Source organism: Castor canadensis, chromosome 8 (genome assembly GCF_047511655.1).
Source record: "Castor canadensis chromosome 8, mCasCan1.hap1v2, whole genome shotgun sequence".
Lineage (NCBI taxonomy): Eukaryota > Metazoa > Chordata > Mammalia > Rodentia > Castoridae > Castor > Castor canadensis.
The window spans coordinates 140129817-140153468 of NC_133393.1; the positions used below are offsets into that span (position 1 = coordinate 140129817).

The 23652-nt window shown below is 43.6% G+C and overlaps 1 protein-coding gene across 1 annotated transcript in view; it reads left to right on the top strand.

Moving 5' to 3' along the window:
* Positions 1–23652, top strand: part of Stab2 (stabilin 2) — a 164865-nt gene that overhangs the window by 73959 nt on the left and 67254 nt on the right. Inside the window, exons 25-35 of the mRNA XM_074084259.1 lie at positions 412–570; positions 4854–4949; positions 5844–5939; positions 8183–8230; positions 9747–9883; positions 10318–10432; positions 13406–13483; positions 16572–16670; positions 16765–16872; positions 19310–19441; positions 22180–22308. Of these exons, the coding sequence (XP_073940360.1) occupies positions 412–570; positions 4854–4949; positions 5844–5939; positions 8183–8230; positions 9747–9883; positions 10318–10432; positions 13406–13483; positions 16572–16670; positions 16765–16872; positions 19310–19441; positions 22180–22308 (1197 nt within the window). The remainder of the gene's footprint in view (positions 1–411; positions 571–4853; positions 4950–5843; positions 5940–8182; positions 8231–9746; positions 9884–10317; positions 10433–13405; positions 13484–16571; positions 16671–16764; positions 16873–19309; positions 19442–22179; positions 22309–23652) is intronic.

Below are 23652 nucleotides of genomic sequence, written 5' to 3' on the forward strand. Positions count from 1 at the left end.
CCTGAGAGGCTGGGGGTTGGTATAGCGGTGAGAGCTTGGATCCAACATCACAGACCTGGGTTCATGCCTCTTTGTGGCTCTGCGACATGTTTCCTCATCTCTAAAACAGAGATAGCAGTGCCTTCTTCAAGGTGATTGTCTACACCTGCAAACCAATAAAAACAGCCCTCTGGCTTAACCAATAGCTCAGTGACGAGTGGTGGCCGTCAGCTGGCCAGCTCCAAGCAGTTTTGCTGTTTCAGTCACCTCATCTTTTCACTGATGCTCGTGCAATTAATCATTCCAGTCATTTCCATTGCACACCTTGCAAATAGGTGTTTCTAGAACATACCTCTGGATCCTTTCTGACTTTTGGCACCATGTGGCTGGAAGGTGATTTCAGAAGTCTTGCTCTGTCTCTTCCTTCTGCAGGCAGAATGCATCAGAACTGGCACAGGGAGCCACACCTGTGTGTGCCAGCAGGGCTGGACAGGGAATGGGAGAGATTGTGTAGAGATCAACAACTGCCTGCTACCCAGTGCTGGCGGCTGTCACAACAATGCCACCTGCTTGTACGTAGGCCCTGGGCAGGTAGGTAGCATGGGGAAGAAAATGAAGGGGAGGCAGATTGCTGCAGTGACATTTTCCCCTAGTCACAGAGCACTTTGGCTACAAGGTACTGCAGCTTTTTTCTATCATCTGTAGCAGTGAAAATGGGTTAATTTTCAAAAACCTATGACATGGGTATTAATACTGTTCTGTGTTCCAGAAGAAGTTGAGGCCTTTAAGAGGCTATGTAATTTGCTCACATCACTTAGAAAACAAATCATGGTGAAATTCGCACTCAGCATTGGAATCCAGCACTACCTTTTCAGTCGCCCTCCTGTACCACACTTAATATTTCTGTAGCACTCTAGAGCTTATTGCTCTTTTTTCCCTTGGCCTCATTCAATGGAGATCAAGGCAAAGAAGGCCACTGTTTGGTCATTAGTGTGCTCCAGGGGAGGTGCTGCCAACCACACTGGGATTGTGGTCATGGAAAAGATGGGGCTCTATTCCCCCATCCATTCCTGTTTGCTTCCACCTCTCACCAGAGAAAGGAGGAGCAGGTGTTTTCTACAAAGCCAAGGGGACACAGACATGGAAGATAGGAACCAGGATTTGAAACTACCTTCCCCCCATCTTTTGAATCAATGCAACTTCCCACTGTTATGGTTTAAGGCTGGGCTTAAAAAAAAAAAACCTCCACATGATTTTCTGTTCCATGGAACTGTATTTTTCCCATGGTGTAAGGCCTAACCTTCCTCAGCATGAGAGTTTTCAGGCTTTCATCCCAAGCTTTCCAGGTGTTGGACCTCACATTTCTCTGCATGTGTCAGTAACCAGGGAAACACAAAGCTTGAGGGGATCTTAAAGCCCAGCTAGTGCCTTTCCTTTCTACTGGGGAGGAAGTTGCCAAAAAATGAAGATCTGGACTGGCTAAGGTATAAAGATGGAAGTTTCAGCTGGGCACTGGTGGCTTACGCCTGTAATCCTAGCTACTCAGGAGGCAGAGATCAGGAGGATTGCAGTTTGAAGCCAGGCTGGGCAAATAGTTCAAGAGACCCTATCTCAAAAAAACCCATCACAAAAAAGGACTGGTGGAGTGGCTCAAGGTGAAGGCCCAGAGTTCAAGCCCCAGTAAGTGCCACCCCCCTCCAAAAAAAAAGAAGGAACAAGGGATCAAGCACCTCTCTTGAGGGGCCAGTGCAGGGCTGCACACACGTGCAGGTGTAAATTGGTGGCCAGCCTCGGACAGCCACCTCCCTCATTTTTCTACCTTTTCTCAGGTGCCACTGGGCTCTGTGGTGGGGATCAGAAATTACCAGGGCCAGGGCTCTCAGGCATCTCTGAAGAAACACAATCTAGTGCAAGGCGACCAACACACTAATGAATAACAAAGTGACAAATGCTCTAAAATCTGACCAGAGGAGGCTCATGGTCTGTTTGGTCCTCAGCACCTGGGGGCTGCTCTCCTGTCAATAATTCTGATATCTCTGACAGCAGAGCCTGCTCGTGGGTCTGGAGTAAATGAATTTTCAAATGTGGCCCCAGGAGTCCCAGTGATGGACTCCTGTCTCACCAAGCACTTAGTAATCAAAGGGGTTAGTTTTCGACTCACTTGAATTGCCAGGTTGTACTTGAGAAAAAAACCCAGAAATATCTAGGTGTCTGCGTCAATTCTTTAGGGCTTCTATAACAAAATGCCACAAATTTGGTGGCGTAGAGTGACAAAAGTGTATGGTCCCACAGTTCTGGAGGCTGGAAGCCTGAGATCCAGGTGTCAAGTGGGTTGGTCCCTTCCAATGGCTGTGAGAGAGGATCTGTCTCTCACTTTCCCCCTATCCTTGGGTCACTTGCTGGCCACTTTTGGCATTCCTTGGCTTGGAGATGCGTCACTTGGTCACCATCTTCATATACACATGGCGGTCTCTCTGGGCTCATGTCTCCAATTTTCTCCTTTTTGTAAGGACACTGGTCATAGTGGATTCGGAGTCCATCTACTCCAGTGTGACCTCACCTTAACTAATTATGTAATAGCAACCTTATCTCCAAATAAGGTCACACATTCTGAGGTACTGGAGGTCAGGATATCAACATATGAATTTGGGGTTAAGAGTTTCCTCTCTCAGTCTTCCTTTCCACGGATAAATGTGAAAAGCACCCTGATGGGAACGAGGAGGATGAGAGAGTCTCTTTACAGCTCATGTAAGAAACAGAGTAGACCCTAGCTGGGATTGCCTTCTATTGGTCATAGTTGACTTGAAAACTTTTCAAAATACTAAATAACTGCTAGCCTAATGACCAGGAATGTTGCTTCAAAAAGACAAACCACACTTGGGCCAAATATGCCAAGAGGCTGTCAGGGTCGGAAGTTGGGGGGCGGGGTGCAGCACCACGCCATGTGGAGGAGATTAAACACTCTGTTGATAAGGTTGGGCTCTACCATGCCCAGTTGTGTGCAGGTCCTTATGGACTTGTATGCAAGATAAACACATTTACCTTATAAAGCACACATATCAGGGAATATTCATGCCTTCATTTATAAGAGGCTCTATTCACGTCCTTCTTTAACCTACTGGATTATCTTGTATTGATCACTGGGGGGTACACGTACATTCTTTTGAACCCAGTGTTAATGAACCCTTCAATCACACCCACGCACACCATCCCAAATCTGTTCACTCCTCCTGGCTTTTGCCCTCAGCTTGGATGCCCGTGCACCCCCCTCTCCTCTGAGCAACGGCTGTCCCTCACACAAGCATTCATGTGCCAAAAGGGATGGCCGCAAAGCTTACACTTTCTCTTGTTTTTCAGGGTTTATTAGGGTCGGACCCTTCTTTTTTACTTTTTAATAAAAAAGTAGTGTGCTTCCTCTAGATTCACTGAGCAGGTGAATTTCAGTAAGGTATTCCTTCTGCACAGACAAGCCACAGCACATGGCTCTACAGATAGACAGCACCTTCAGAAAGTGCCCATCTGTGACAGCTGAGTCTCCTGTTGGAGACTAGATTGCTGATTCCATAATAGTTGGGTTTTTTTAATCAATTGAAAAAATTACTTCTTTTAAAATTACGTTTTAAATTTCAAGATATTGCATAATAGTGGAAAACACTTGGGAAGCTTAAGTAAGGAAACAAATTAAAGTCACTCACAGTGCTCCACAATCACTACTTGCATTCTGATCTTTTTTCTTCTGTTCTTTTTCATGCCTCGGTTTTAGTTTCCTTTACAATGTTGTGATCACAGCTTTGTTGGTGCCCTGCCTGCACTTAACACCAACATTTTCTTATTTGTCACACAACTCATTTTCATCAACCTAAGGTATTGATTAGCAATGTGATCGGAGCCACTAAACCTCTGCTTCTGTGGTTTAGTTTATGGACAGCACCACGTGCATAGCCCATGGGGAAGTAGGGTGAAATGAAGCCTACCCTGTACCCTGCTTACCAGTGTGAACCCCGCGGTTCACACTAGAAGGAACACATTCTGGTTGCACAGAGGTGCTGTCCACCCACTGAACAATGTGCTGTGACTTATCTCTGCAGGCGTGATACCTTACCAAAGTCACCTGCTCGGAGGGAAGCCTCCTCTAAACTGAGCAGAATGCCTCTGGATGGCAGTGGCCTCAGGTGTGGAGCTCCACCAAGTGGATCTTCGTGGTTGCTTAACATTTCTGTCTTAGGTACAGGGACTAACATTCCCAATGTGACACTCTGTAGGATTTGTTTACTCTGAGACTACCTCTTTATACCCTTCTGGGGTCAAAAATTCAAAAAGAAGCCAGGCCCCAGTAGTTCACATCTATAATCCTAGCTACTTGGGAGGCTGAGATAGAGAGGATCACAGTTCAAGACCAGCCCAGGCAAAAAATTAGCAAAACCTCATCTCAAGCAATAGCTTGGCACAGTGTTGACCACCTGTCATCCCAAGCTATGTGAGAGGCATAGATCGGGAGGATCAAGGATCCAGGCTAGCCTGGGCAAAAAAGCAAGACCCTATCTCCAAAATAACTGAGCAAAAGGAGCTGGAGTTGTGGCTCAAGTGGTAGAGCACTTTCCTAACAAGTGCAAAGCCCTGAGTTCAAACCCCAGTACCACCACCAATAATAACAATTTGAAAAGAAAGTACCAAGGAACTATCAGATTGGAAACTCTAATATAAAGTGAGTAGGCTAACTGCCATGGAAGGTGAAATATAACAAGCAAGAGACGCCAGCACCATTCTCTAGGACAGCTGGACGACCATGGTTTCCTGTTTGCTCTAGGGCATGCGCGGGCCAGGCGTGGGAAGCACTGGCTTTCCTAATGTTCTCTGTGTTCTTGAACTCATAGAACGAATGTGAGTGCAAGAAAGGGTTTCGAGGAAACGGGGTTGACTGTGAACCAATAATTTCATGCTTGGAGCAAACCGGGAAATGTCACCCACTGGTGAGTTTACTTGACTGTTTTTCATTACTAAACAAGATACTTGAGAAAGAAAGGAAGTTAGGTTATTGGTTATTTTTGTCACAGTCACAAAATACCCAAGAAAACAGCTTAAGGGAAGAAGAATTTATTTTGGCTCATGGTTTCAGAGGAAACGGTCCCTCCACTGCATTGCCTCTGGGCCCATGGGAGATGAGGCAAAGCAGATCAGGTGGAGCAAAGTGCTCACCTGATGGCAGACAGGAGACAGAGAGGAAGGGACCATAGACAAGATGTGTCCCCAGAGACCTACTTCCCTCCATAGGCCACCCTCTCAAAGTTTCCAATAACACTATTAATTTATGAATCCATCAGTGGATTAATCCATTCATAAAGTCAGAGTTCTCGTGATCCAATCACTTCCCCAAAACCCATCTTTTCACATGATGCATTGGGGAACAAGCCCCCAACACACGAGCCTTTGGGGGAATAATTCATATCCACACTATAACAGCTAACACCATTTTAGAGCTTTGAAGAACCAACCTAAGGTTACCAGATAAAATACAGAACACCCCACTGAATTTGAATTTCAGATACATAATCAGTAAGTTTTTAGCAGAAGTATGGATACGGTATTTCATGAGACAAGCTACACTAAAACATACTCTACACTCAAGTCTGTGTGTCTTGTATTTTTTCAGTTGCTAGATGTGGCAGGGATGAAATGAAAGACTTCAGTTCTGATTAAATAAGAGCTGCAGACAGAACCTCAGATAGCAACACTGAAGGATTCCACCATCTTTCAGCCCTGAGTTTGCAGTTCTTACCCTACATGGGGCCTGTTGACTCACAGACGTAACTCAGATCTAACACTTTCCTTAGGAAACAAGTCATTTCCTTCCTTGGTTTTCTCAGGCAACCTGTGAGTTTGCTTCTTCTGGTGTCTGGAGGTGTGTGTGTCAAGAGGGCTATGAAGGAGATGGTCTCCTGTGTTATGGAAACGCAGCCATGGTAAGTCACTCACAAGGACCTCAAATGCGAGTGACAGAGGCCACGCCTGGAAGGACAGTGAGGCTCTGAGCTAAGAAGCCTCAGACTCACTCCATCCACACGCCATTTGCTGCAGGAGATTTTGCTTGAAGCCAGCTGCGTCTCACACACGCCATGTGCACCATGTGCGCTCTGTGAGTCCCTCATTCCCACAGGCTACGGGGAGCTAACTTTCATTTGGCACCTTCCGTATGCTAAGTAGTCCTGACATCTCTTGTTTTCCCATCCACCTGTTACTCAAACTTCCCAAATGACCAACTAACTGGCCTCTGGCTGTCTGGGATCCTCTGTGTGGGTTGGGTGCCTCCCATAGGTACCCAAAATACACTGGGCTTGCCTCTATCAGGAGGTATGTGTGAGCATGTGTGCGCATGAAGTGAGCACTCTCCTGTGCCAGGCATCTTCCTTACTATGCTACAGAATCTCAGTGAACCCTCACAACAACCCTCCAGGGTTGGTGGTATATTATGCCCATTTTACAGGTGAGGAAACTGAGAGGCTAAGCAAACTTGCCTGGGGTCAGTAGATCTAAGTGCATGGAGTACTCCATAGAATGTGATGGAGTTTTCTATCCATCATCACTCCCCATACAAGTCTCTGTCTCCCCAGCACTGCAGCAAGCTCGGGGAAGATCTTCATCTTGACCCTATGTTACTCCCGTTGCTTATAAATATTTCTCAAGATGAGAAATAAAGTAAATGGATGAATTTTCTCAGCACTCCATTTTTGCTCCCCCTCTCCTCTCCACTGAACGTTTGGTTTGGGGTGCAGCCTCCCAACTTGACAGCCACGCTCCAGTGCTCACCCAGGCATGGGGCATCACATGCATTTAGCTTCCACTCATCTTCCACTCACCGTGTTAGGCCCAGCAGCTCCCTGACCCCCACATCTCAGCACGGTCCTAGTGCCACATCCCCTAAAACCCCAAATTCAGCTTCCACAATGTCCCTGCCCTCCAGGGAAAACAAGCTGAGGTCTGAGTCCTCGGCCTGGCCCTCCAGCTCCACTCACCTGTTCTCCAAACAACCTCCCCTCCAGCTTGGCTGCCATTGCCCTGGGCCCATGCCTGGCAATGTCCCTCTGCCCCGGACCAGACTCTGGCCTTTCTGCCATCAGTTGGGGTCCAATTTAGGTCCTCTGCTCCCTCAACCTAACCCCTTTAAGGGACATCTCAAGCATCTCACCTCTGTGCTCATTTATTTGTTTCACTTTTTAACATGGATTTACCAATTTATTTAATAATTTCAACTGATCACAAAGATAAAAAATATCATATGATATCTTTTATGATATCATATTATTACTGTTTAATAGTTTTAGATGCTGTTGTACACATTAATGCACTTAATTCTCATAATGCCAAGAGGAAAGCCTCATTGTGTTCAATTTTCACACAAGGCCCTGTGTTCTCATAGAGGTTAAGTGACTTTTCCAAGGTCACACAGCTAGTAAATGGCAAACCCAAAAATTGAACCCAGTCTTTTTTTAACACAAAGTCTTAGAGCTTTTAAAAAAAAACTCTGTCACACCTTCTGACTGACAATGTTGGTTATCTTTTCCAATCTTTACTTCCCCAAAACGACTAGCAGAGGCCACCTTCTCCCTCCATATCCTGTATCCTTCCTATGTCCACTGTGGTGGCTCCTTATATTTGTTCATGAATTAACAAATTGCACAGTGAGCCAGTTCATTTTAAGAACTTTAACTCCTCCGTTTCTCACATCAACTCTACGAGCTGTAGCTTTTTTATTGCCACTTTACAGATGAGGAAAACTGAGGTCCACAAAGTAACTTAGCTGGCAAAATAGGACACGGGTAAGCCAGAATGAAAATTCTGGTGGTTTGTGTCCATGCGCCAAGCCGCTACTCCACATTGGCTCTGAGTGGGGGCTGTTCACTGAGCTGTGTCCCTTCTTAGGGCTGTGTTCTCACAAACTAAATTCTGACTTGAAAGAACTTCATTCAGATTGTTGTCGGCATTTGAAGTTGCTAGAATTAATTCTTCACCGCCATATAGAGGATAATTGAGCCTCTGGAGTGTGAAACAAATGTGCAACTGAAATTCAGTGAGCTGGGGGCACACACTCAGGGCAGCCAGTATGGCGAAGTGCAGGCTGCCCAGAAATGCCCAGTGACGGTGCTCTCTCTGTCCCTTCTCTGTGTTCTCTCTGTCTCTCCCTCCTTCCGTACATGAAATGAATAAGGAATTGTCATTCCTCTCCGAAGCAGCTGTGTTTAACCAATGGATAAACGTGAGTACTTTCATGGCAGTTTAAATTGGCAACCTGCAGAATGTTAGAAAGTTGGAATGTACATAAAATAAAACTGGAAATGCAGCTGGGAGGGTAGGAGGGGGTCCTGCCCTGGTCAGAAGTTCTCAGCCTGACTGCAGTTTAGACTCTCAGGGACCATTTTTCTACAGTCTTGCCAGGGCCACCCCCACCCCCAGACTCTGATGTGATAGGTCAGAGGTTTGCCCTGGGCATCTGTGTATTCTAAAACACTGACCAGTGATACTACCATACAACAAGGGCCGAGAACTTCTGGTCCAGGACAAACTGGGATGGGCAGATTTTTCAGTCAGATCAAATATATATGGACAGCGTCACCCTTCAACACAGGTGTTTTGTTTTGTTTTGACAGTACTGGGATTTAAACTCAGGACTTTGTGCTTGCTAGGCAGGCACTCTACCACTTGAGCCCACAGGTCTTTTATTTTTTCTTTTTTTAAGTTAACACAATTCATGTTGTAATTTACCACATTAGATTCTAATTTATAGTGCCACCTGGGATAATTGAGGTTAGCTTAGCTCTCAGCTAACACCCCTGGGAGGTATTATAATAAAGAATCCAATCCCCACCCTGCCCAGTTGTCTGGGTCTCTGTCCTCTTTGACTGAATGGACCAAGGCATCTGGCCCAGTGGCCATGATGACAAATAATTTACTCCCTTTAAATAGGGCCACCTGGTCAGCACCCGCTCCCGGACAGCTCCCCGTTGCTTCCTATAGCACCTCAGATCCTCAGAAGGGCGGAGCCTTGCTTGAGCATGCTGATTTCCACCCTAGCCACCATGCATGCACACACTTGCCCATCGGTGTGTTAACCCCACTCTCGCTAGCCCTCTACAGCTGATTGGGCTCATTGTCCCCAACTTCACTTCCAATACTCTCACCTTGGTAGCCCTGATGGAAGCATTTTCACAAGAGAAATCAGCAAAAGCTACAAACCAGGGTCTAGGGTTTTGTTTTATCCTGGCGATCCAAATCTTAAGCATAACATGCACTGCTTCCACCAAGGAGTGGCTCCCTAGGCAAAGTTAAGTGTGGGTTAAGTTTGATTCCAGGCCTACAGGCTCTCTCTCACTGAAATTGTTCCTGCAATCTCCTCACCATCCTCACTCTAATAACATCGAAGAATTCACGTGGTCCTTTGTGTGTGCATACACACATGCACACACAACCCCATCAAGACTATTTCTATGACTCTTCATTTAGACTAGAGTGTGGACTTATAATGACCCCAAGTGTGACCTAATCATGAAATTTTGAAAATGCTCACACATTTAAATAAAAAGAATGAGTCTCATGAAAAAGTATGAGGCATCGGGCAGTGACCAGAGTATGGACTGGGGAAAAGGAGACCCTAGAATCTTCCCAGGGTCCCTGGATTTACATCACATGGGAAACTGTTGTCTCTGCCAAGCATTTAAGCCAGCCTGTCCGTCCCGCCGTGAGTCGGGTCACTTTATTTTCCTCCTGTGATTCAGAATGCCTCTCTACAACCCATGCTGTCCACCACCTTGAATCTCACTGTCCTCGTGCCTTCCCAGCAAGCTATTGAGGACATGGACCAAGATGAGAAGAACTTTTGGTTGTCACAGAGCAATATTCCAGCCCTAATAAAGTAGGTGTCACTTATTTTATTCTCCGTGACTTCTGACCGGCATTCCGTGTGAGCATAGCTCTGAAGTTCAGTGTGGGGAGGGATCCATGTGGTCCTTCAAAATCCATGGGCTGGAGCATGTCCTAGATCCCCCATCCCCAGAGAGAGTTAGAACCTGTTGACAGCTGACTGCGGACCAAGCACTGCTCTCTGCTTTATGTGTAACTCAGTTAACCTTCCCAACACCCCTAAGAGGTAGGTGTTATAATTATTGCTATTTACAAATGTGGAAATGGAGGCTCTGGGTGGTTAATAACTCCAGCTAAGGCTGCTAACTGCAGGGATATTTGAATTTTGAATTTGGCAGTCTGGCTCCAACGCTATTCTCCTGATGCCACAGTGTTACTGTCTTGCACACTAACATTTAGTTGTAACCCTATGGCCTGGCATTGTAGGTATCACACGCTGCTCGGCACCTATGGGGTGGCAGACCTGCAGACCCTGACATCTTCTGACACGCTAGCAACATCATTGCAGGGCATCTTCCTTCACCTGGACAAGGCAAATGGGGTAAGACGGTCCTGCCACCCAGCTGTCTAGTTGAAACATGGCGCCTTTGTTCATGTTGCACTTTTTAATTCTTTGTAGTATGGAAACTCCCAAATATGTGTAAAAATAGAGGGACTGGAACCCCCATATGGGCATCACCCGGTTTCCACAATTAGCATCGCACACACACACACACACACACACACACACACACACTAGGTGACAGCAGTGACACTATAGACTGATCCAGGAAGGGTAAAATATGTGTAGTGCACAACTTTTATTTTGGTTTCAAGTTAACTAACTGGTTACTAGTCACCTACTAACAGAGTCATTACAGATAACTCAAATTTAAAGTAAGTTGAGCTAGCCACAAGTGTGCATTGAGTACCTGCGGTGGACAAGCACAGGTCTCAGTGCTGAGGGTTCACCCTTAAAACCCACATGGAAGTCTAGCTGCCTGGCTGCATGTGGCAGTGTTAAAGATCTTCTGTGAATTACACGAGATGAGAATGAGTCTCCACCATAGAGTGAGAACTGCTACATCTGTGGCTCACACACCATAGTCAAAAAAGTCTGAGAATCACAACTGGAAAACATTCCTACCTTCCTGCTCAGCAGTGTGAGCACCGAGGGACCCTAAATATATCTGGCTCGTGGAATGACCCGTTTTAGAAAGCAGAAAACACTCACACAGGGTCCCATGGATATTGTTGTGTATTTGGATAATTCTGGTGACACTCACGTTATTGTCAGAGATTTTTTAATAAAAATATGAGGTAGGCTAAAGAGTATAAGAACAGAGTCAGCTAGGAGGAATTGGATCTGGTTACTACTACACAGAAGGATCACAGTATTACAGCATCTAAACCAAATAGCTAAAGGAGTGGATTCATCACAAAGAAATGACAAATAATTGAGATGATAGATAGCTTAAATATCCTGAATTGATCATTACACAATGTACACAATGTGTAGTAAAACATTAAACTGAACCACATAAATATATACAACTATTTTTAAATGAATTTTTAAAATTACATACTTAATGAGTACATGATGTTCCATGTGCACCTATGGGATGTACTCATTAAGTATGTACCCATGTGAATGGTTACTATTGTCATGCTAATTCATTGGTGTTTTAAGCCACTGATTTTTTTTTTCATTTTTCTTTTATTATTCATATGTGCATACAAGGCTTGGTTCATTTCTCCCCCCTGCCCCCACTCCCTCCCTAACCACCCACTCTGCCCCCTCCCTCTCCCCTCCACTCCCTCAATACCCAGCAGAAACTATTTTGCCCTTATCTAATTTTGTTGAAGAGAGAGTATAAGCAATAATAGGAAGGAACAAGGGTTTTTGCTGGTTGAGATAAGGATAGCTATACAGGGCATTGACTCACATTGATTTCCTGTGCGTGGGTGTTACCTTCTAGGTTAATTCTTTTTGATCTAACCTTCTCTCTAGTTCCTGGTCCCCTTTTCCTATTGGCCTCAGTTGCTTTAAGGTATCTGCTTTAGTTTCTCTGCGTTAAGGGCAACAAATGCTAGCTAGTTTTTTAGGTGTCTTACCTATCCTCACCCCTTCCTTGTGTGCTCTTGCTTTTATCATGTGCTCATAGTCCAATCCCCTTGTTGTGTTTGCCCTTGATCTAATGTCCACATATTAGGGAGAACATATGATTTTTGGTCTTTTGGGCCAGGCTAACCTCACTCAGAATGATGTTCTCCAATTCCATCCATTTACTAGCAAATGATAACATTTTGTTCTTCTTCATGGCTGCATAGAATTCCATTGTGTATAGATACCACATTTTCTTAATCCATTCATCAGTGGTGGGTAAGCCACCGATTCTTGTCACAATGTTAACTAAACTCCCATCCTGGGCAGGCGTATTCCCCAGGCTCTCTAGATTAATCAATCAAGACCTTGAACTAAAGGAGTTACCCATCACAGACACATTTTTATAAGTTTATTCCTATATCTGATATAAACATCTCCCTTTAACCAAAATAGATGTGAGAAGTAGCCAGAAATGCCTCTGCTCATGAAACTTGAGAGCCACTCAAGGCGAGGCAAATCTTCCTCACCCAGGGTCCCCAGAAGGAATTTCAGATAAAGGCCATGGTGGGGAGAAGAGAACAGGAAACCTGAGAGAGTAGGGGATGGTTGTTCTTGGCTGGTGGCTGGATGGGTGGGTGGCAGGGATTTCCTTTAGCCCTGTTCCTCATGTAATTAATAATCCTGAAAAGTGGCTAGAATATGACCAGGAAATCAGTTATTCTCTGTACTAGTTTTCTGGGGATGCTATAAAAAAGGACCACTGACTGGGGCTTAAACAACAAAAATTTATTTTCTCATAGTTCTTCCAGCCTGAAGTCCAAGGTGTTGGCAATTTCTCCTGAGGGCTGTGAAGGAAGAGCCATTCCAGGCCTGTCTCTTTAGCCTGTGATTGACCACACAGAGTCCTCCTTCTATAGCCATCTGTGATTTTCCCATACTTATAAGGATACCATTCATATTGGATTAGAGCCAGCCTCATGTCCTCATTTTAACTTGGTCACCTCTGTAAAGACCCTGTCTCCAAATAAGGTCGCAAGCTGAGGTCCTGAGGTTTAGGACTTCAAATAGGAATTGTGGGGTTGGGAAGACACAGTTCAATCAATAACACAGGATGCTTTCAAACTGCAGGCTCACTTTAATGAGCCTCAGCCAGCACCTTTTCAATGAAACAGAAGAGAGTGGAACCAATTGATGATCAGAGTACCTCCCACATAGTAGGAAAAACTATTTCATTGTGTGTGTGTGTGTGTGTGTGTGTGTGTGTGTGTGTGTGTGTATGTGACGTCTAATGAGTTACAATTCAAGGTATCTCTCACTGTGGATCATAGCCCCAAAAACAGCTGCTCAAAAGGTGGAAAACTCAGAAACAATTCACTGCCTGTATGTACTCTGTGAAGATTCACCTTCCTCTGTGGTTTGCATTTGCAGAATATCACAATTGAAGGGGCATCCATCATTGATGGTGACAACGCAGCCACAAATGGATTGATACACATCATCGACAAGGTAACACGTCCACCTGCCCACACAGGTGACATCCCTTCCCCCTGTATTGTTAAGCTTCCTGCATGCTATTGTTTGGGGGAAATTTAAAAAATACTTAGCCTTGGTATAAAAGCAACATCACCTTTATTTCAAAACCATTTAAGGCTGTGTTCATTCATCAGTCTCAGCATCCATTTCCTCAGCCTGCTTTCTGCAGCAGGCCCGCAGTCCAGCATGGTCACATGTTATCTCTTTCGAGTGTGGAAACACCTAAATAACACATGAGCACCCTGGCATTGAGAATCCAAAATGAAGGACTAGGAGGGAGGCAATTGGTCATGTATCACTGTTTACTCCCCGCTCTGCATTATGGTACCCTAAAAAGAAGGCACACAGAAGACCCTAAGAGAAAAAAAAAGACTAGAACAAAATATTCTGAGATTTCCATTTTCTTCTAAGTCCCAATTCAACAGTATTCAAAGGTATGAAATAGAAGGGGAAAAAAGAATGGGAAATAGACTTGTAAGCTACCCTATAATTTTCAGTTACTATTTTAGGATCTTCATTTAAAATGAAAGAATTTAGGGCACATTGGAAACTTTTAGAATATGAAAGATTGGGGGAGAAATAATTAACTAATTGCATTTTAATTATTGGGATTGTTCTTGCTTGGCACTTAGAGTCTCCTTTTTTCTTAAGTTACAGAAAAGGTCAACTATTTCTTTTGAGAAAAGATAAGCTATTTGTAAGTCTGCAAAGATCCAGCAGCCCTGAGTAACGCCAAGAGGCAATAAGAATCATAACATTTTTTAGCAAGTGATTGAAGTCATGGGAAACCATGACTTCATATAAGCTATCATTTATCCAGGGTATTTTTCTTTTCCAATCTTGGCTTTCCAAAATACTAAAGTACTTTAAAAAAAAAAAACCATAAAATTACCTCTTACATTTTTGATGGCCACAATCTCCTTAGTCGAATAGCACTCAACCCATTGCCTTCACTAAGGTTATTATTATCGATCCTACCCCTCTGTGGAGCCTTACTTGACCCACAAAGCCCATACCACTGAGGATGACATGGTGTCAAGAAGGTAAATTCTAAAGTCATATGGAGTCTGGGTCTGGTTACTTAGCTAACTGTGTGATTTTGGGCAAGTCACCTAACTTCTCTGAGCCTCATCTTTCTTCTCCTGTGAGGATTAAATAACACCCTCTATCTCAGTGCCTACTGTTAATGAACCCTCAGTAAACATTGGTTTTATCCCCTTCTTCTTCCTCTGAAATCCCATGGAATTTCTTTATATGGAAATTCATTTGGCATCATCAACAGTTATCTTGCACTGATGACATTGTTATGGTATAGTCCTGGACCCCTCTAATTATGGCCTGCCCTGGAGACTTGCATCTTTATCTGTGTGTTCCTCATTGGTACAAGCACCTCACCCTTTGTACAATGAGAGTTGGAATCTTTGAAAGCCCACAAGATGCCAGGCACTACCCCAAGGATCACATGCTGCACTGTCTCATTTGATTCCTTCAATGTCCCTGAGAAACTAGGTGCTGTATCGTCTTCATGTCACAACTGAGGTGGCCAAGGCTCCCCATGGCTAAGCAAGTGGGTCACTTGACCCCAAAAGATTCACAGATGGATGCCAACTGATCAGAGTTCTCTGCTTAGCCTCTGGCTGCATGGCTCCCTCAATAGCTCCTTCTGTGTCTGCCCATTGGCATCCTGGTCACTTTCGGCAGGGCTTCTATGTACAGCTATGCAGGTAGTGCCCTACATAAAGGCACCTGGCCAGAGGTCCACACCACTTCCCATGGCTTTTACCCATTTGGGGTTACAAATGTTCTAGAGAAAGGGGTACCTTTAAAAATAAGTTGCAGTGCCTTTCATAGTTGCATATTATTATGTGATATGAATCTAGAACCATCAAGTCCCATCAGACCATCTCCACAGAGCCCAAGAGTCTGCCGTATCCCCACCAGTCATTCCCAGTCCTTCCTCCTGCTTCAGCTCTAAAAACTCAGAAATGTATCTATCCTCCTCTAACACAGGGGCTGGATGGTCTTCCATAAAGACCAGGTCAAATGGTCTCTGTCCCAATTACTCAGCCCTGCCTTGGTAATGCAAAATCAGTCTTAGACAATATGTAAGTAAATTTACATGACTGTGTTCCAATAAAACTTTCTTTTCAAATATAGCATCAGACTGCATTGGGCCATCTCCTGTCATATGCTGTGAGTCCCTTGAGGGCAGAACCCAGACCTCAGTCACATTTGTGTATGCACTGCTTGGCCCCTAGTAAACACTCAATACATGTTGGTTGAAGATTGATTGAGTGAGGAGAACATTCCAGTGTTGGGTTCTTTTATCTGAGAAGAACAAAAAGATGGAAGTAGTTATCTTGCCCAGAACTTAACCAGGCTAGGTTTCCAAATTCAAATGCTGGGATAGACCAGAGTGATGATAAAATGAATGAGCAGAGCCAGGTGGAAGGCATCAGGGAGTGGTGGTGGCCCTATTGAAAGCCCCTGCTGCTCCTCTCTGCAGCTGTATGTTGTCTGAGGGTATAGAGATGGGTGTTTTTAAAAAGACTTCAGACATCTAAAATTTTATGTTTAAAAATGTTCTATTTTTATTACACTACATGAGCCAGCAAAACATTTTTATGAAGCTGACTCAGATTATTGGGTTGCAGTAGACTTAACGCTTCCAGAAAAAGAAATGAAGAATAAACAAAAGAACAAAAAACCAATGCATTTCAGCTACAGCCTGTTTCAGTTCGGACAGCTGGCAGGGTCTTCCGTGGGTAGATTAATGAAAGTCAGAATGGATTCCTTGGAGAGAGCTAGAAAGTCTTTTGTACAGATGAAATTTTCTCTACGTGGCGAGAATTTATTTAAAGGCACAACATAAAATGGAACTAATTACATCTCCAAGTTCCTTCTGTCTTGTCACTCTGCAACCTACAATGTTATCCTGTGAGGATAGCATTATGACATTTTCAATGTCAATTCTTTTAACCCTCAAGAGAAGTTAAAGCACCAATGAGCAGCGAATGCTACCACAATGTGCTAAGCAGAATTTGGGGGCTTCCTTTCCCAGGTGCTGGTCCCCAGAAGAGGTCTAACTGGCTCCTTGCCAAATCTGCTCACCCGGCTGGACCAGATGCCAGACTATTCCATCTTCCGGGGCTACATCATTGCAAGTACCATGTTCTCTGACTCAACTGGGAACACCTGGCTTAGGCCACCTGGAACTTCAGTCCCTCACACACTCTTGTCTCTTTCCTTTGTAGCAATACAATCTGGGAAATGCTATCGAGGCTGCAGACACCTACACTGTGTTTGCTCCAAACAATGATGCCATTGAGAATTACGTCAGGGAGAAGAAGGTCACAACTCTAGTAGGTATCAGGAACAATAGCCAGGAAAGTTATTTTCTGAAAATTCAAACATCTGGCATGGATTCCCACAGTCATGAAAGCCTACTGGTCCAGCTTCACATACCTAACAGAGACACATGCAGAGACCCTCCCACACAGAGACCTCTCCTGCCAGAGCTGCTGGTGTGGACTGCACAGCCCTGGATTCACTCGCTTGAACCGACATACAGAAACAGAACCATCTCAGGTCTGATAGGATCAGGAAAGACCCTATGGTCATCTGTTCTCCCTTGAACCAGCAGCTGTCTTTACCCTGCCCACCCCTGCTCCTTTACCTGCTTGCTGAGGAATATTCTTTTCCTGGTGGGATGACTCTTCAGGCAATCTCACAGCCTTTCTGCTTCCCCCCCAAAAGTCCTATGGACACTTTAAGCTACAAAGACAATCTTAATTAAGTTAAATCATAATGATAACCCAGACTACTAGGATTGAGATATGGTTTGAGTGTGTCCCTCGAGGTTTCCTGTGTTGGAGACTTGATCTTTGGTGTGGTGATGTTGGGAGGTGATGGAACCTTAAAGAGGTGGGGTTTAGCACAGGATCATTAGATCTTTGGGGACACTGCCCTCAGAAGGGGTGGATACTAGTCTCATGGAGTGAATGGGTTGTTGTCACAGGACTGGCACTTTCTACTTGTTGGCCTCCTATCTCCACTGATCATTCATGCACATGTTCTTACCACTGTGGTACCATCAGCCATGAGGCCCTCACCAGAAACCAAATAAATGAGGTTTCTGAGTCTTGGACTTTCAGCCTCCCAAACCAAGAACTAAATGAGCCTCTCTTCTTTACTAAGTACTCAGGCTCAAGTATTTTGGAATAGCAGCAGAATATGGGCTAATATATAACCCCTTGTAATAGTCAACATTTTCTTTTGAATTGGGTTTAAAATCATATTCCTTCACTGTTCACAGTACAACTCAGTGCAGGCAGGAAGCTATAGAAAAGTCCTTGAATCAGTCAGGATCCGCCAAGAGATACAAGCCATCCCAGTTACTCAAACAGAGAGAATTTAATAGTATGAATTGTTTATTGACTATAAAACCACATAAATATAGCTGAAAGGTGAAAAAAAGAGATGTCACAGAGGAAGCAACTGCAAGAAGCATATATAACCTCTAAGACTGAGAAAATAAAGAGAAGAGGTTAGAATTATTAAAACTTAGAAACTCATAGGAGGAGCCCAGGGGAGCTGAAACTCAGACTTCTGTGAGGGTCATTGTTTACCTGGTGTCTTGGAGCGTGGAGGAAGGTCCCTGTGGGCCCAAGACTCAGTTGTCCGGGAGTGGCATTGCCTGGCTGGTGTCTCAGACATGGGGAAAGCATGATATCTGGTTCTGTGAGTGATAGGAATCTGCTAGCCAGACCCAGTTAACACTGCAGAAAGAGAGAAGTGAGAGGTGCTGGAAGCAACCCAAAAGGAGCAGATCTTTCCCGTCCAGCCTCATGTCTCTTTTGAGAGTTTCCCATGGGTACAACCTAAATAAGGGGGTCCTGGCCAAGGAAAATGAAGAATACAGCACCAGCCCCAGCATCACAAATCAGAATATAAGCGGGGAGGGGTTGGAGCCTTCTTCTCTCCTTCCCCATGTTATGCTCCTATTCCACTTCCTGAACTCAGTTTTGCTTTTACCAAGTTGAAGTTTTGCTGGAAATTTTGCTGGCTGGGAAGAGACATAGGGAGAACAGGAAGGTTAAACAGGAAGGAGGGTAGGATGGAGTCTAAGAATCAGAGCTCACCTTTAGCTTTGCCCTGGGGAAGCCTGTCTGCCCTTCTAAGCTGCCATCTTGGGCAGGATCTAAGGCACCAGCACTCAGACATAGCCCCACATCCACCCCAAGGGAAGATACCCACTCTCTTGTCCCAAGACAGCTCTGTGAGTGCAAGTCTATTCCAGTGCCACTGCTGTGCACCTTGGCAGCAGTCCCTGGCTTAGGAATTGCCCAGGCCTGAATGGACTTCAGCCAACTACTCCAGCTCAACTGCAGTGGACACAGGTCAAGTTCTTTGAAACGTCCCCTTGAGCCTCCTCTCAGGATCCCTGTGGCAAGGCAACCTGAGTATGAGGAGTCTTGCTTCACAGCTGTCCTGTTCAAAAAACTCATCCTTAAAATCTACTCCCAACTCTCACACTCTTCATCGGGCATTAGCGTCACCTAACAAGTTCTTGACCATCTTTCTTGGAAATTCCGCAAATTCTCTAAGATGATCTATTTCACAACTTACTTTATTATTTAATATTTTTTTGTGCCTCAATGCCTTAGTTAAATCTTCCACTTGGTCAAGCCTTTGCTCCTCTTTGATCCCCACAGTGCTGGCACACACCCCTTCCCCATCCCCACCCCGGTGACCCAGTGGCTGATCTATTGACTGACTTGCCCTGTGTGCCTGGTGCAGGAGGAGGACGTACTCCGGTACCACGTGGTCCTAGAGGAGAAGCTCTTGAAGAACGACCTGCACAATGGTATGCACAGGGAGACCATGCTGGGCTCCTCCTACCTCCTCGGCTTCTTCCTCCGCGATGACCAGGTATGTCCTTTTATTCAAAATCCAGGAACTAATGTCTCAGTTCCCATCAACCCTCACCTCTTTCATATTGGAAGACTCTCTCCAGTGTTTCCTGAGCCTTAGCAGCACAAAACAGTTGTCTATGTTCTACCAGGAAGTAATGCTAAACCAGATTGTCAAGTTCCTACTCACCTGCCCTGTGGTCAGCCCCAGATAACCAGTGTGGCCCTATGATTTGTGGCATTTGAATCCAGCAGCATAGACACCCTTCAGCACTGGTACTACAAACCTAACAGACAAGTCCCAAGCAGTCTCCAAGATGGAAGGGACCTGGGAGCTCAAGCTAACTCCCAAGGTGTGCCATTGGCTCCAGGACATAAGGAACCTAATGACGTATGTAGGAGCCAGCAACCAAATAAATGATTTCTATCATCATGGCACAATCATGGAGATTGCAGTCCTAGGACCAATGACCACCACATGGACTCCAGTATCTATCCCATACAATGCCTAAACATTTAAATAGAATTCATAAAAAAGAGTTCATAAGAACAAATGTTTAATATAGTTCAAATATAAAAATTTTTTCATACCGTTCAAATATCAAGGAAAGACATCAATCTATGAAAAATTTTTAGAAGCTTACTATATAATTCTAATACAGTTTTCACAAGAAAAATTAATTTAAAATTGTTATTTATGAGATAATAAGGTATTGAAATGAAATTTTAATTTCAGAATCTTTAAGCAAAAATATTATGTGATCCTTTTTAAAAAGTATAATCTTAAGAATAATTTCTTCAGTACTGTCATCATTGAATTACAAGTAAACTTTTATGTGAAAAAATGTTTTACCTGGCTGGGGATAAGAAAAAAAAAAAAACACAGGTCTTTCTCAGCCAGGTGCCTATGGAATCCTATCTGTGTGAGAAGCTAAGATTGAGAGGATCCCAGTTCCAGGCTAACCCAGACAAAAAATGAAACCCTGTCTCCAAAAAAAAACTGAGCAAAAGGCCTGGAGGTGTGGCTCAAGCCACAAAGTACCTACCTAGCAAGCACAAACCCCCGAGTTCAAACCCCAGTCCCAACACAAAAAAAAAAAAGGAAAAAAGAGAAAAGTCTTTTCCATTCTTCATTACTTGGAGAATAATCTGATTTCAAATATTTTTTTCTGACTCCTACAAATTATTCTACTTGTAGTGTAATAACTATAAAATAGTCTTTTAAATACATTTTCTTATTTTTCCTAAGATTGGTAATTATGTTATTGATAGAGAGCTTTCATGATTGTTTTTGTTTTTACTTGTCATCTTTTATTTCATCGTGTAAAGGTGAATATTCCAGTGCTGGTAGTTGAATCAACTTTGGTGTTACATTGTTCATTTTCCATTTGTCCAGAAATTCTTTTAGCTAGAGCAAGAATTATTCTTGCAATAGAAGCTTTGCTTTTATTGATAGTCGTTTACTTTCACTCATGACAGTGAAAATGTAGGAAAAATTCTTTGTAAATGAGTAGGTGTGTTTATATGACAATTTTAATGCAACCCATAATTCTCTGGATATACCTCACGATGGAAATGATTCAAACTTTTTAAATTCCAAATTAAACAGTATTACAACATCAAATGTTCTGCTCTTTGAATATTTATAAATAGCTCAGCATCTTAGAATTCTGGAAATTTGTGCTACAATCACCACTAAGACTAAATAAAGTTTTCTGCTGGATTTCCAAATGTACACAGACCTTGGAGCATCTCTGTGGAGCTCAACCTTGATTTATCCCACCATCCAAATAAAAATTCATTCGACTGCAAGAAAATCATGAGGGACTTTAGCATTTGATAGAAACTCAAAATTAAGCATTTAGTAGGGTCATTTTAATATTGCAACCATGAGGAGTGTTGAGAATATTATTTTGTGTATCATTTTATGAATCCTAAACCCTTATTGAAAATTAACTTGATATCTGCTTAGTATAATGAAAGGCTTTCTCCCTCTTCCCATCCTCAGCCCTGCTAGACCTATGTATACACACATCATCCCAATTTTGTAATGGACCATTGGTTTCCATTTATATTCATCCTATTAGTTAATGAATTAATGGTTTCAGTTATTTTTCATTAATCAGTCATTGAAGTATCCTTCCTTAAAATAAATTACAGAACTTGCAGCATTTCAACACTGACTTAGTCCCTGTGTCTTGGATGACTTTAGCAAAGATACCTCCACACATATCACTTAAAAATTGTTATCTAGTTATTTTAATTCTTAGATAATTGTCATTTAGCTTTTCTAAGGGTGTCCCACAAATTACCCACAAGGTAGATATCCACTGAAAGGATGAGTTGTGTTCTCCATGTCTTGGTTATGGCAGGCATACCTCCTGGACCACATCACAACTCAGAATACCCAAGGACACTAACACAAGGATATGAGGCAGTATTTTTCAAACAAACAGAAACCAATTAATTTGAGAGATGGCAAGAAACTTTAATGATTACCTAGAACCTCTTCATTTCACAAAAAAATGTTAAAATTGAGAAAGGGAAAGCCATTGGCCCAAGGCCACACAGCTACCTGGAGTCAGATGATTCAGTTCCCCTCCCCCAGGCCAGAGCTCTGTCCACTGCACCATGCTACCTCCCAAGAGAATCCTGAACTATCTCCCACATCAATGTCATTCATGGCTTCCATTCCCTTCTTCCCCATTGCCCTTAAAACCACCATAATTAAGTCATATTTAACCCTCTTGTTCATAGCTCTATGTAAATGAGGCGCCAATAAACTACACCAATGTTGCCACTGACAAGGGAGTGATCCATGGCTTGGGAAAAGTTCTGGAAATTCAGAAGAACAGATGTGATAATAATGACACTACTATTGTACGAGTAAGTTATATCCAGAGTCAATGATGCAACTACAAGTGATGATTTATTTTTTAGTTTTTTAAGCTTAAGAATTTTCTACTGGGTAAGGGCTAGAGATGTGGCTCAATTGGGGGAGCACTTGCCTAGCAAGCATGAGGCCCTGAGTTCAAACCCCAGTATTGCCACACAAAAAAATTTCTTTTAGGGTGTCTCAGTTCAGTCCAAAAACTACTTAGTGAGCATTTCTGAAGCACCAGGCTGCCGTTTACAAAGGATCATAAGACATGACCTTGGCACTCAGTGGACTCACAATCCAGTGCAATAATTGTGTACCTGGTATGCCTGGGAAAGGCTTCCTGAAGCCCTGTGTTGAGCAGGATTCTGAAGCCAAGTCTCTGTGCAAAGGGAAATACTTGTTTAGCACATGCACAGAGAAGGGTCTGTGGTGCAACTATGGTAGGCATAGGCCAAGCCCGGTGTGTCAGGAGAGAAATATGGAAATGGATGGACCAATGCCATATGACGTAATAATGCAGGCTCTCCACTCTGGTGCATGGCACAGATTAGGATGTTTTAGTAATAGCTGCTGGTATTTACCAGGTAGTACCTGACACCATCCCAAACATTTTACTGGTAGTAACCCCTGTCATCTTCACAATATTCTAAAAGTAGGTACTATTACTGCCTCCATTTACAGAGAGGAAAATGAGCTAGAGAGCAGTTAAGTAATGCACCCTCTTTCACATTTTAGCAAATGACAGAGGAGTTCAAATCCAGGCAGTCACTCTCCAGTCCCAGATCTCTGAATAACTGCATTACACAGTTCAGTAGGTACCAAGTGAAGAACTACACACCATGGCCTCCTCCTATTTTAGGAACAAGGAACCCTTAAGAGTTTCTGTCATTCTTCTTTTTTTTTTTTTTCAGTTCTGGGGATTGGATTGAACCTAGGGACTCACATACACTAGATAAGCAAGCACTCTCCCACTAAACTGTGCCCCAGCCTGAGTTTCTGTCATTGTTCATGCTTGTTCTTTGTCTGTGTTATTTCTGTGGAGCATCTCAACTCTGTTGCCTTCAGCTGGACCATGTACTCCCAAGGTTGGGCACTGTCTGTGACAACATTGTTTATCTCTGAATCTGGCCCAATTGCCTAAACAGTGAGGTTTTGATAAATGGGGTTACTTATTAAAGGAAGTCAGATTTAAGTGAGTGAGGCCCTCCATACTATAAAAGGTTATTAGAGTAAGAAGAATATTGTGGGGGAGGGAGCAATGAGCAAGCATGCAAGACCTAAAGAAGAGTGTTCATCTCACATTAAAGAGGCCGGCCAGATGATCAACTCTGATTTTCAGTTCTGTACTC